The 14,630-nt window shown below is 37.5% G+C and overlaps 1 protein-coding gene across 1 annotated transcript; it reads left to right on the forward strand.

The window, feature by feature from the left end:
* Positions 1-3,334: 3,334 nt before the first annotated feature.
* On the forward strand, positions 3,335-14,252 carry LOC103561030 (dol-P-Glc:Glc(2)Man(9)GlcNAc(2)-PP-Dol alpha-1,2-glucosyltransferase). Its single transcript, XM_008535415.2, has 3 exons — positions 3,335-3,646; positions 4,846-5,043; positions 6,949-14,252. Exons 1-3 carry the CDS (start codon positions 3,464-3,466, stop codon positions 8,002-8,004), a joined length of 1,437 nt encoding a protein of 478 aa, XP_008533637.1. The 5' UTR covers positions 3,335-3,463; the 3' UTR covers positions 8,005-14,252.
* Positions 14,253-14,630: the final 378 nt, after the last annotated feature.

Below are 14,630 nucleotides of genomic sequence, written 5' to 3' on the forward strand. Positions count from 1 at the left end.
TTCAGTTTTAGAAGATAAGCCTAATAAAATACAACTTACTTCATTAAAATACCCAGAGGTAGCTATTTTATTGGGAGGTCTTGATTTATTAGCAGGCCTTGCAAAAGCATTTATAGGTTATTGGAGATGGGGTAATCCCAAAGCAGACAAGTGACAACAACTTCATGAATTTGTAGATGGTAAAAGTAATTCGCCAACAACCTAGTGGAGTATTCTGTAAAGACCTGTATTGGCGGGGCTGGCCCCGTGGCCGAGTGGTTAAGTTCGCGCGCTCCGCTGCAGGCGGCCCAGTGTTTCGTCGGTTCGAATCCTGGGCGCGGACATGGCACTGCTCGTCAGACCACGCTGAGGCAGCGTCCCACATGCCACAACTAGAGGAACCCACAACGAAGAATGCACAACTATGTACCGGGGGGCTTTGGGGGGGAAAAAAAAAAAAGCAAAAAAAAAAAAAGACCTGTATTGGGCCAATAGGATTTCTTAGCTTTCTTAGGTGACATATTTCACACTGATGGTTTCCAAATATGAAGATTATTCTTCAGTGGTTTGAGATGGCACCCTGGAATCTAGTTTTTTTGTTTTTTTTTTAAAGATTTTATTTTTTCCTTTTTCTCCCCAAAGCACCCCCGGTACATAGCTGTGTATTCTTCGTTGTGGGTTCTTCTAGCTGTGGCACGTGGGACGCTGCCTCAGCGTGGTCTGATGAGCAGTGCCATGTCCGCGCCCAGGATTCGAACCATCGAAACACTGGGCCGCCTACAGCGGAGCGCGCGAACCCAACCACTCGGCCACGGGGCCAGCCCCTGGAATCTAGTTTTTTACAAAGTTCCCCAGCAGATTTTAATACAATTAGTCTGCAATGTGGACACTTAAAAAAAAAAAATGAAACCTGTATTTTCAATTTGGTGCATGGAAACATAAAGGGGTAGAATGTAAATATAAAGTTATTGGGACTAATGAGCAATCAGTTCAGTATAAATTGAAGATTATTTTAAACCATAAGGCTATGAGGTTATTTTATTACTCTTGGATTGATGTTCTAATTTCTACCCATGGTTCTGTCACTAATTTCCTATGTGATTTCAGGTATATCACTTACTTTTACTTCAGCTTCTTCTGACAAACGAAATCAGGTAGATTATTAATGAAGATCCCTAGCAGTTCTAAAACCCCAGGTTTCCCTGAAACTTTCCAATTACCTTAAAGGGGTGGTGGGGTATATATAGGGGTCAGATATTTGATGTAAGCTCTTGGTGGCAATTATTATGAAAAGAAATGTGGAGCATGAATGTCTGGCTTTGTTCTCTTACCTTCAAAAAATGCCAACTATTTCCAGGGAAGGTAGTAGGCTGCCGGGTATGGACGAGGGCAGGGTCGGAGGGAGACCGTTCAGGACATGCTAGCCCAAAATAAGGCACCTTGGCATACTGGGTATTTCAGGCTGAAGGAATGTGAGAAATGGATGTGCAGGAAGGATTTTCTGATCTTTCCCTGAAGCAGGTCATAAAACCCTCATGTGAGAGGTGCCCTCCCTGTACCTAGAGGAAAGAAGCATCACTATTTCTGACGTGGAAGGGACACAGAGGAATCTGAACAAAGAGGCCTCGCTAAGTTTCCTCCAGTTTGTTACACTTACCTCATACCTTTTGTCCTATCTTATCCTTCCATTACTTTCCACTCTTCAACAAACCTAGCATAAAAACACTCAGACTGCACCATTTCTCCAGGTCATCATTTCCTTATGAAAGCTCCTGTGTCACATAAAACTTATATTAAATAAATTTTTATAATTTTCTTTTTGTTAATCTGTCTTTTGCTACAGAGGTTCCAGTTGAGAACTTAGAAGGGTAGAGGAAAATGATATTTTTTCTCCCCTACAGTATGTGTATCACAGTTGAGAAAGTCATGGGGTCTGGGGCCAATTACTCATAGATCATATCAACCTCTTGAAAAATGAATTATCCGCACATGACCTCAAACAGATAAGCACAGTGTTGACTCAATAATAAAATGGGAGATAATAAGGAAAACAAAACTAAGCATCACATCTAAGTAGGTTCCAGACATAATTTTTATGCCAGCAGTTTAAATACCTTCCCATCCCACCCTTATTTATCTTGTATCCCTCTTATTAACAAGCAAATAGCAGAGATTGAATAGGGAGGCGTCAGTTTAATTTGACAAACTTGCCTAAATTGAGAGTCTGAACTAGCTTTGACCCAGAGAAAGAGCTGAACTGAGAACCCTGAGGTTTGCAAGTCTAAACAAATCCTAACTGCTTTCTGACGTATTTCTGCCAAAGACAAGTTGACTGAGGTTACAGAGAGATGGTTTTTCTACAAAACATTGCCAACTATGCTCAAGGCAAAATTGCAAGACAGAATTTATTTTCGGCCTTCTTCCAATGCTTTCTCCCACCTCCTGCCCCTAACCCTCAATACAGGAAATGTGCAAAGGCTACACAGCGCATAAAAGTCTACAGATTTACGGGCTTAATATGTGAAAGCCATTTTTGGGAACTACAAATATACGTGATACATAGTGTCATCCATTAAGACGCCCATGTGTATGATTTAGTGGGGAAGATAGAATGCTGCAATGGAGATATTAACAGGAACAATCAAACTCACAGGCACAGAGAAGACTTCCTTACCCCAAACACCCCAAATTCTAAAACAATCGCTTTCCCCAACTCCCGCAGAGTACTGTGATCTGGCTATCACAGTGCACTGTTACTGTCGATTTAACTAAATCCCTTTTGAGAGTATCAACATTTTGAAAGAGTTCCCTTTTAGCCTAAAAAATGTTCTAATTAGTGAAGTTCATTCAGCAGTGAAGGGTCTCTCTGGAGCTTCAAGTTTTAATCTGAAAGTCTCAATCTAAGCTTCCACCACCAACGCTCCCCTCCCACCGTTCAAAGTTGATGAAATCAAACGCCTTGAAAGGAAGGTTTTAGTAATTCAGATCACTTGAGAAAAAACCAGAAGTAACGGTGGGGTGGGGGGAATGCGCTAATTTTTAGAGCTTGGGGATTGTAAACGTGGAGAAATGACGCCACCTCCTGGTAAAGCTCGGGAACGAGCAGTCGAAAAGCCGCCTGCTACGGTCCCGCTAAACCGCTGCTTTCATTTCAAAGCATCAAGCCACGCGTCTCCGGCGCCCGCAGAGCCCCGAGACCCGCCCCTGTCGGCCGCTCTGACCACTCAGTGCGTCCCGTGTAACGTGATTGACAGGGCAACAGCCCGGTCCGTTACCTATATTCGTCACTTCGGAAACAGGGACCCGGTCCTTCCGGAAGCTCAGGGTCCGCGCTCTCCCAGCATCCTTTGCCTTCCGGCTCTGCTCGGTCCCGGCCGGCCAGTCCCGCCTTGCGCGCCCATTTCGAGCCCGAGTTTCAAGCTCGACTTTCCAGGCTCGGGAGCCCGGCGCAGATTTTCGGGGACGGGCTTCTTGGGCAGGGGCTATGGGGGCGGGCATGGCGCAGCTCGAGGGTTACTACTTCTCGGCTGCCCTGAGCTGCACCTTTTTAGTGTCCTGCCTCCTCTTCTCCGCCTTCAGCCGGGCGCTGCGAGAGCCCTACATGGACGAGATCTTCCACCTGCCGCAGGCGCAGCGCTACTGTGAGGGCCATTTCTCCCTCTCGCAGGTGCGGTCCCCAACCTGTCCCCACCCTAGGACCGGCCAGAGAGGGCCGCCCCCGCCCCAGCGCTAGTTTCTCCCCACCCTTAACCTTAGTTCCCTCCGCTCCACCCTCCCAGCCTCTGACTGTGAAAGGAACTGAGTAATCTCTTGTTCCTGTCTCACATCTGTGAAGTACCTGTTAAATGAATGAATAAGCAGCAGATCTGGCTCCTAGGAAGATATTAACTGTTGCTCTGGGAAATATATTAATGGGGAATTGAATTCCTGCCCCTCTTCTTGGCAACTGATGAGAGCTATCTGTTTTTCATCCCCGATCCCAGGATTAGAGGCATTGGGCTGATCCCTGGAAATGTCAGAAACCCTCACTTTAGCTCACCGGTCAGGCGCTTGACCATGTATTTTGGAGGTGGGACAGACAGGTGGGGAGGGAGGGATGTTCGCCACCAAGAAGTGACAGATTGCATAAATTCCATCTTTGGTGTTTTTAGGAACGTTCTATTAACTGGATAAACTGGCAACCAGTGAAGTGGCATCATGTTTGAATATATAATTGACTACGTAAATATATGGATACAAAAATAAAGTAGACATATTTTCTTTCCTCTTCTAGCGAGGCAATATGGAGTAGTGATTAGAAATAGAAGGTCTATAGTTAGAGGGAGACCTAATTTTAAATCCTAGCGCTGTTATTTACTAGTTATGTGACCTTGGAAATTTTCTGAGTTTCAGGTTACTCATCTGAAAATGACAGTAATAATGGTATCTACCGTAGGGCGTGTTGCAGGATTAAATACAGAGGGTTTAGCCCAATTTCTGGCTCGGTACACGTTAGCTGTCATTATGGAGCTTGTGGTTTAATCTCTTTAAACATTTCTTTCTCTCCAGACCCATCAGAGTTCCAGGCGATGTTTCCATGCTTTTTAAAACTGGCGCTTTTGCAATGTAATCACCAAAATACAGGCTCTCTAAAGAGTTGATCTTGGAAAATAGAAACCCATTTTAAGTTGTTGTGGTCTGCTGGTTGTTGATAGCTTAACAATCACAAAGCAGGTGCAGGGGCAAAATATAAACACAACTTTTCTTTAGAGCAGACATCGCTACTTCTCAAAAAGCCTCATTGTTGGTAAAGATGTTTTGAGCTTGACATCTTTGTGTCAGTATTACGTCTTGCTTTTGCTTCATTGTCGGCCTTTGATTTTTAAGTGGGATCCCAAGATTACTACATTACCCGGTTTATACCTGCTGTCAGTTGGAGTGGTCAAACCTGCCACCTGGATCTTTGGATGGTCTGAACATGTTGTCTGCTCCATTGGGATGCTCAGATTTGTTAATCTTCTCTTCAGTGTTGGCAACTTCTATTTACTATATTTGCTTTTCCGCAAGGTACAACCTAGACACAAGGTATGTTTTCAAAATACTTTATTGTAAGCTTATGTGCAGTTAGGTCCATAATTTTGATGACTTGGTTTTCTGAGATTTGGTGAAAAATGTCTTTAACACATAGTTTCTGTGTATGTTTTGTAAAGATAAAGTAAGTCCCCCACCCCCATTTTAGAAGAAACTTGTAAATACTTGAATAACTTATTTGTTTGTAAAATCTAAAGTAAATATGTGTTTACGAATCAAACAAGTTCAGTAAATATTTATTGAGTTTATTCCGTGTGCTAGGCACTGAGACTAGAGAGGTAAATAAGGGGTTTTTTTTCTTATGGAACTTTTATCTTCGTTAGGGAAAACAGACTTTACCTGAGAAATTTTGAGGTGATTTAAGAATGCAGGCCCTGGAGGTGGGTTGCCTGGGTTTGAAGTCTGTCCATTTCCCAGTTGTGTTGCTCTGAGCAGGTTACCCCTTACTGACTCCATGGCTTCATCTGTTAGATGGAAATGATGCAGAATCTACGTCAGAGGACTATTATAAAGAGCAAAGGGGCTTAGTGAATGGAAGGTGCTTAGCATAGTGCCTGATATAATAGTAAAGACTCAATAAATATTATCATAATTATTTTTAACTTAAAGAAATAATTTCAGTAGTGTAAATTATGGGACAATGATAGGTCTATGACGCTACAAGGATGCAGAGAAGGCACAGAGGAGCACCTGCTACAGCCTGACTGGGAGGAAGGTGTTGGGTAAGGCGTTGCCGAGAAGATGGTCCCTGAGCTGAATCTTGATGAACAGATAGGGCTTTTGAGTGGAGAATGAATCCTGGCAGGAGAAAAAGCATAAGCAAAGATGGAAAGGCGTTGAGCAACAAGATGCAGGAAATTGCTATTTGGAGTCACAAGATTATAAAGTACAGGGACGGGAGCCTGGAGAAGTAGGTGTGGGTGAAGTCGTGAACGTCCTTGTATGTCATGGAAGTATTTTGAGCTTCATCTAGTAGGTGATGGACAGCCTTTAATTTTAATGAAGGGAATGGCATGGTCTGATTTGGTGATTTAGATTAAGTGGAGGATGCCATTCAAGGAGGTAAGAATACTTTCATTCTGAAAGTCGGAAAGGCCAAAGGAAGATAATTAACTTTAGATGGGGCTACTGAATTCAGGAAAATCCCTGTAATTTCTTCATGAAATAGTAAGATCACTGGGTGTGGTAGTATAAATGCTAGATACGTGTTTACATTCTCTGTAGTGTAGAGTTCTGAAGGGATATCTTTAAAAGAAATTGGTGATGATGGGCAAGCGAATGATTATTGAAGGCGCTGAGACTTAAGCTCGGGGAAATGGAACCACCTGCCCTGTGTCCCATTTATCTCCATGTTCCCCATAGAATTTAGGTCAATGTCTTAAACGCAATAACTTTTTACCTATTCGTTGAATGATTCAAAGTATTTTAGGCCATGGAAGCTTTGGCACACACATGTATTGTCTTAATGACTTCCAAACTGATAGATGTAAGTAGTAAGTACCAGAAAGTGTCCTTATAAATGTGTACAGTCCTGTGTTGCTTAACGTCGGGGATATGTTCTGAGAAATACCTTGTTAGGCGATTTCATTGTTGTGTGAACATGATAGAGTGTACTTACACAAACCTAGATGGAATAGTGTACTACACACCTAGGCCGTATAGTACTGATGTTATGGGACCACTATGGTATATGTGGTCTGTCGTTGACCGAAATGTCATTTTGCAGTGCATGACTGTATTGTGTTTTTGCAAAGCCAGAAATAAGATTAATATTGAATAATTGTATTTAAATAAGATTCAGGTAGTTTTTTGTTTTTTAATAAATCTCTTCATTATCTCAGCAGAAATAGCTTGTTTTACCATGAAAACAATTTTAACTGTGTTTTATCTTCCTCCTAGGCTGCCTCAAGTATCCAGAGAATCTTGTCAACATTAACATTAGCAGTATTTCCCACACTCTATTTTTTTAACTTCCTGTATTATACAGAAGCAGGATCCCTGTTTTTTACTCTTTTTTCCTATTTGATGTGTCTTTATGGCAATCATAAGACTTCAGCCTTGCTGGGATTTTGTGGCTTTATGTTTCGCCAAACGAATATCATCTGGGCCATCTTCTGCGCAGGGAACGTCGTTGCACAGAAGTTAACTGAAGCTTGGAAAACTGAGCTACAGAAGAAGAAGGAAGAGAGGCTTCCCCCTGTCAAAGGACCGTTTTCAGAATTCAGGAAAATTCTTCAGTTTCTTTTGGCTTATTCCATGTCCTGGAAGAACTTGAGTATGCTTTTTCTTTTGACGTGGCCCTACCTCCTCCTAGCGTTCATGTTTTGTGTTTTTGTGATAGTTAATGGTGGAATTGTTATTGGCGATCGGAGTAGTCATGAAGCCTGTCTACATTTTCCTCAGCTATTCTACTTTTTCTCTTTTACTCTGTTTTTTTCCTTTCCTCACTTACTGTCTCCTAGCAAAGTTAAGACTTTTCTTCGCTTAGTTTGGAAACGTAGAATTCACTTTTTTGTGATTACGTTAGTCTCTGTATTTTTAGTTTGGAAATTCACTTATGTTCATCAATACTTACTAGCAGATAATAGACATTACACGTTCTATGTGTGGAAAAGAGTTTTTCAAAGATATGAAATTGTGAGATATTTGTTAGTTCCAGTCTATATATTTGCTGGTTGGAGTATAGCTGACTCATTGAAATCAAAGTCGATTTTCTGGAATTTAATGTTTTTCGTATGCTTGTTTTCTGTTACAGTACCTCAGAAACTGCTGGAATTTCGTTACTTCATTTTACCTTATGTTATTTATAGGCTTAACATTCCTCTGCCGCCCACATCCAAACTTCTTTGTGAACTGGGTTGCTATGCAATTGTTAATTTCCTAACTTTTTATATTTTTCTGAACAAGACTTTTCAGTGGTCAGATAGTCAGGACATTCAGAGGTTTATGTGGTAGTATCAGGGATATCTTGAACTCTAAAAATAGACTTATTATTTAGATTCTTTCTACAATGAAGAACTGAACAGGTTAAAATTATGAACTTTCTTTTAGGTGCAATGATGATCCTCAGATCACATCAGATTTTTTTGTGTTATAAACATCAGATATATGTGTTTTAAACATATATAACAAATCCAAGGAAGTTAAGTGGGAAAGAACTGAGACAAGTTTAAGACTTGCTCTATAAGCTTAAATAATGGAAAGGAAAATTGTTTACAGTTATCTCATGATATCTCTTTGATACTGCTGGCCACTCAAAAGCTTAAAAACTTTTTGTAGATGCAAGTTTAGGAAAACTGGGCATGCTTTATTGTACTGGAACTTATTTATTCTCTTCAGAAAGCAATGGCAGACAAAGTATTTGAAAAATATTTACAAATGATCAGGTAATATTCTTGATTGAAAATTTGCTTAACATTTCAGTAAATATAATTTTAATCATAAGGCAAAATAGGCTCACATAGTAAATGTTATAAATTAGAGACTCATCTGCATTTGTCTAGGAATCAAGTTGTTGATTTTTGTTAAAAATCTAGTAATAATGCTCTTTCACTAATTCCTAATATGAAATATATGATGGCCAAAGATTAATCGTGTTGAGGATAATACTTTTTAAAAGAGATTTTCTTTCTAAAATATGTTGCTGTATTAGTTTCTATGGCTGCTGTAACAAATTACCACTAACTACTTGGTAAAAAAAAAAATTCTTTCACAGTTCCAGAGGGCAAAAATCTAAAATTAAGGTGTCGGCAGGGTTGGTTCCTTCTGGAGGCACTGAGCGAGAATCCATCTCCTGCCTCTCTCCTCGCTTCTGGTGGCTGTCACTGCAATCCTTAGTGTTCCTTGCTTTACAGATGCATCATTCCAGTCTCCGCCTCTGTCTTCACATGGCCTTTCCGTCTGTCCTCTCTTCTTTTTCTTATAAGGACAATGTCATTGGATTTAGGACCCACCCTAAATCCTAATCCAGGATGGACTGGTGTTGGGATCCTTAATTATATCTACAAAGACCCTTTTTCCAAACAAGTTTGCATTTACAGGATTCAAGTAGACACATCTTTTTGTGGGACACTTTTCAACTCACTAAAAGTTACCAAAGGAGATTTTAGGATAAAACTTATAGGAAATAATTTCTTTGCTGGTATATTTTAAATAAAATTATATCTTTACTGAGAGGATAAAAACAAATTACTTCGAAGGTCACATAATCTAAAACTAAAGGTAACTGGCGTTTGATTTCATTATCCAAAAAAAGTTAGAATTGAAAGGAAGTTTAGAAATCATTTGATCTAGTGTTATTTTGTTGATTAGGAAATAACTACTCGGGTAGGAATTTTTTGTGTTGGTTTGTGGATTCTGTGTCTGCTATTTAAGTGCGTTCGTTGGGTTATCCTTCCATCACAGAAGAGTATTATTTGCACATGTTAACTTTGACAAATAACAGAACTGCCAATAGAATTCATCTTTTAATCTAATTTTATGTTTGTAAACTTTTTAAAATACCTGTGAACAAATTACTTTGTCTTCATTGTTGGATTGTGTGTTCTCTGAATTTTAAATAATGAGTGGATTTGGAAGGTATTCTGCGTTTGGAAATATAAAATTGTGTACAGGTGAAAATTACAAGTATAGTCTTGAGTAATAAATAGAGAGCAGTCTCTTGTTGTACTGCGGTCAGTACTTAGAAGGAGATTGACTCTTTAGTTAGAACAGTGATTGTAGGACGTTTTTACCCAAACTTTTTTTTTTTTATTAGTCAAGAAAGCACACTCAAGGAAATTATTTTATAATGGAGATCTGAGTTCCAAGAAGTCAAAATTGAAAAAATTGTGTAGTCTAGGGAAAACAACTTTCTTGTCTGATACTATTAAATGCAAGGCTTTTGTGTTTAGGAATATTTCTGAGACAAAAAACTTTTTCTCTCTAATCTGGTAAAAATGAGGACACCATTCCACCCTATAGCTTGGGGGAAATCGCTGTTCCAATTCATTTTTAAGTTTTGAGTCCTTGCTATTTTAAGAGGTGTTTTAGAGAAAGTCTGCATTCAGAGGGAACCAGGTTAGTCTTCCATGTTGTCCACGGAGCACATGAAATGCAGTATTTAACATTTTAGAAAAGAATGCTGTGAATTAAAAGGTGCTATAGAGTGTTGCTTTTAGAAACATCCTACGTTCTATTTGTGTTTTGAATATTTTTCAAGAGTTATCAAATAGATACTTTTGACATGAATTTTAAAAAAATTAGTTTAATTTGTTGATTAAAAGGTGATTATAAAAAAAGGTTAACAACCTAGAGACCCTGTGGAAGCTTGCAATTATTGTTATTAAAGTCTGTCAGCAGGATTATTTTCAAAAGTATCATAAAAAGATTTAGTCCATAAACTTTATAGGCCCAGTAATAAGTCTTTTTGAACTTTTCTGCTATCAATATAGAGTATTATCTAGTTTGAATTTAACTGCCATCTGGGCTTGACTTTATTTTTTCTTTATAATTGTCTGAAGACAGGAGAGGAGAAGAAAAGAGATCCTCAGTTTTTATTTATACCCTCTAAATAGTGGACTGTTATTTTAGACTGACTTTTAAGCGAAATAGCCATATAAAGAAATAAATTCATGTTCATTAACTTAGCATTATCTTTGAAGCAATTAGAATTTCCTTAGAAAGTGAAACAAGCAAAGTGTCATGCAAATAATATGAAAAAGTTTTTTCTAATGGAAATTTAAATATGACTTAGGAACCATGAGATTGTAGAAAAAGCATTTAACATGAGAGTTAGGATTTCTGTATTCGATTGTGGTTCTAGAATCGATAAGGCAAGTGGTTAAATCTTGGGTTCTCATTTCAAATGAGAATGGTATTTGTCCTGCAGATACTAGTCAGTGCCTGACACATGTCTGACTTATTTCAAAAGAATTCAGGGCCTACCATATATCCATAAAGTTCATAAAAATATAATAAATATTGGGTAAGTGTATACCGAATGAAGTTTTTACTATAGAATTAAGAGCATATCCTAGAAAAAAAATACTAAATGGTCATAAGCTAATTTTAGGAAATAAATCATGTTTCATAATGAGAGCCCTTCTAACCCTGTTCTGCCTAAATTTTCTAACCTAGTTTTTAAAATTTTTATTTACTACAGTGTTTAATACTTACACATATATTTACTTGTAAATATGTTATAAGTTGTTTTATAATAGGATGAGATTTCAAAATTATTGCTGTTTATTTAAAATAAGAAAAATAAGGAATCTTTAACCATTAAATTCTAATAGTAGTAGAACTCTTGATGGTTATTATACTTTTAAGGGAAAAGAGATTTCAACCAATTATGAGTATTTTCTGTTATTTTAGTTAGGCTGCATTTTACTACTTTAGGGATAAATAATCTTTTGTTTAGGGTACTTTTTATGTATTTAAATGTTGACAATAAGACAAACATTTCTGATATGCTAAAACTTGTATAGCTGAAAAAATTATATTAAAAATTGACAGATTGAAGATATATTTTTTACACATATCTGTGAATCCAACTCTAAATTCTTCAACATTGGGAAACAGTTATTTCTTGGGTAAGAAATTTTGTCACAGTGCAGTAATACAGTAATATCTTTATATCGTGCTTTTTTGAAAATGTGCATTTGGTGAATTTAATGTTAATTTGAGCTCAGTGTATCACCATCAGACCAAAAAAGATCATGGTATTTTGTTGACCAGAGAACAATCAAACATTATGTTGATTTTTCATACTGACTGAAACTTAAGTCGATTTAGTTCAGGTGAACTAGGTATGTGTGTGTGTGGCACATATAAAATGAGGAAGAGAGGGCGGAAAGGTAATAGTAACAATAATGATTGCTATCATTTATTGAGCACCTGTGATATTCTAGGCATTATATTGGCTGATTTACAAATATTGTCTCATTTGATCCTACTCATATTCCTATGAGGCAGGTGTTGATTTCTATTTGCTGGAGAAGCTGGAGGTCAAGGTCAGGTAACTTGCCCGAAGTCAACACTGTCACTTAACATAGATTGATCTGACTCTGAGTTTTTGACTGCTACTTCACCTCACAGTAAAAGTCTTTCATTAAGAGAAGTAGAATATGGAGAGAGAAGTGATAATCTGTCTTTACTCTGCATTAGCCAGACTATTCATGGCATATTATTTTTTGTATTGGGTATAGTCATTTTTAGAAATACTAGAAACTGTTCAAAGGAGCGTGAAAGGATAATGAGTATTTATAATTGTGTTGCAAGAGAAATGGCGAAAAGAATAGATAGGATGTTTCACCTGGAGAAGCAGAGATCCTGTAATTTGGTAAGTTCTCATAATTGAAGAATAATTTTTTGGAAGAAGGATTGGACTATTCTATATGCCTTGAAGTATAAATCCAGGGCCGGCAGATTTCAACTCATTTTCTAATTGTTTAGTCTGCAGGGTAATGGACCCAGAAGAAAAGTAAGTTTGCCTGCTCCCTGGAGGCAAGATTTCTAGCATCTGGGATGCTTCAGAGGAGATTCAGATAGCAAGTAGGTAGTCAGAGTAAAATGGCTTTTTAAGATGCCTCACAACCCTAGGATTTGAAATTCATAAGTTTGTTACACCTAATATTTTTTGCATTAATTTATAAGCCATGGTGAAGTATTTCTGGCGACTTGCATGCTGTCTTCAGTATATTTTAAATTTCTGAACAAAAACTGCTTGAACTCTGTTACCTTGTTTGAGAAACAAATTTGAGATACACAACTTAGTAAGCGGTATTTTTAGCTATAGTGTTTGAGAGTACTGCTAATATAGTATTTAATTTGTTTTCTGGTTTTTTAATCCCCTTTACATTAGTCAAGAGAATGTGCTTCTATTTGAAAACATTTTTTCCCTTAAAGATAAATAGCGTAAGCACTATCTATAAAATTTTTTTAAATACGGTATCCACTAGGTGGTGATAATGTGCTACATTTCCAAGTGTTCTTGTAATCAAACTTTCTTATTAGTCTGAGTTGACTTTTTTATACTTTTAAGTTTTGAACCACAAAGTAATTTATAGCATCTATGTCTATTTATTATAATGTTATTAAAAATGGCTCCTGTTGTATGAAGCTAAGATAAATGTAAAAAACGTCATTTTTGTGTTTTGTAATCATATATTAGGTGATTCAACCTACTATATCTTCCTATGTGACGTTCTTTACTTCATATGGCACAGTCAGGATCTTTTTCCACAAACAGTGAGTGATGATAATGACAAATTTGGGAATTTATATAGCATTGTACCAGCCACTGTTTTAAGTGCTTTGCCCACGTTATTCATGCTCTTAGCTACCTTATGGCATCAGTACTGTTGTTAATATCTCCACTCTCCTGAGTAAGGAAACTGCGTGTAGAGAGGTTCTGTGTTTTGCCCAAGATTACAAGATAACTGGCTGAGCTGGGGTTCAACTCTAGGGAGGCTGACACCAGAATCCGTGTTAACTATTAGCAATTGGTGAGGAGAAGTAAGCGCACAAGTCTACCTTCAAATTTGTAGAATGTTTTAGAAAGAAATGTTTTAGAAAGAAAAATAATCATGGAGAGTGTGGTTATACTCTGTTTTTACACGTTGGAAAAATGAGGCCCACACTAATTTTGGCTCTTGCAGAGGCAGATAATCTTTCATCTGCCATTGAGTCTTCCATTTCGGTTTTTGTGATGGTGTCTCAAAGTGCTGTGTGTGTCCATATGGAAATGAAGGAGAAGAAAACAAAACAACTCAGGATTAGAGTTTTTAGCCATATTAATTTACATTGAAATAAAGACCTTTGTTTTAATTAGAATGATTCCAGCTATCAAATGGGGAGGAGCATAGTTGTTTGAAAATTATAACTTAGTTTCTCCAAAGAGACCCCAATTTGGAAGCAAATTGTCAGTTAAAAATGACAAACTTTGTAATTTTTTTTTTAATTTTGACTGGAAAACTTAATCTTTTAAAAGATCTATAAATATAAGTTCTAGATGCTTTTAAGTTTTATATTTTCTTAGATACTGTTCTGTAAAAAGGAGAGGTTTATTTGACTTCTAAATTGTGAGTTCATGTCATTTAAAACTGATTTTTAAGTAAACCTATTCTTTCTAGGAATAAAAGGTAGAAATTTTTCCTTTTTAAAAAATTTGTTCAAATATCATGGTTCCATTTTGTTTGTAAATAAATTCATGTTTTATAGTATTTTGTAATTTGCCGTGTCTATTTAACACATTCTCTTGTTCTAAACTGGATGCTAGTGGCTTTTTCTTTCACTCACACTGTACTAGTAACCATTTTTCCCTGTCTGCCACTTACCCATTCCTACACTTCATTAGTCTTCTTGAAATAATAGAACTGAATAATGCTTTTAAATGTCTGTAATAAGTGCCCATGATTAGCCTGGATGACTAACTTCATTTTATTCTCGTAATAGCGGAAGGCAGTTAAATTACTGGCTGATCACCTTCAACTTGTGGAGGCTTGGTTTCTTTGTTAGTCAGGTCTGTAGAGAGTCCACAGTGTTTTCCAAACAGCTTTAACTTGGCAGGACTCAAACCCCAAATTTTGATCGTGTGATAA

This window comes from Equus przewalskii, chromosome 5, assembly GCF_037783145.1.
Source record: "Equus przewalskii isolate Varuska chromosome 5, EquPr2, whole genome shotgun sequence".
Taxonomy (NCBI): Eukaryota; Metazoa; Chordata; class Mammalia; order Perissodactyla; family Equidae; genus Equus; species Equus przewalskii.

Coding starts and splice junctions, on each gene's coding strand:
- LOC103561030 (XM_008535415.2), top strand. CDS start 3,464: ATGGGGGCGGGCATGGCGCAGCTCGAGGGTTACTACTTCTCGGCTGCC. Junction 3,647..4,845: donor GCCATTTCTCCCTCTCGCAG/GTGCGGTCCCCA, acceptor TTGATTTTTAAG/TGGGATCCCAAGATTACTAC. Junction 5,044..6,948: donor AGGTACAACCTAGACACAAG/GTATGTTTTCAA, acceptor TCTTCCTCCTAG/GCTGCCTCAAGTATCCAGAG.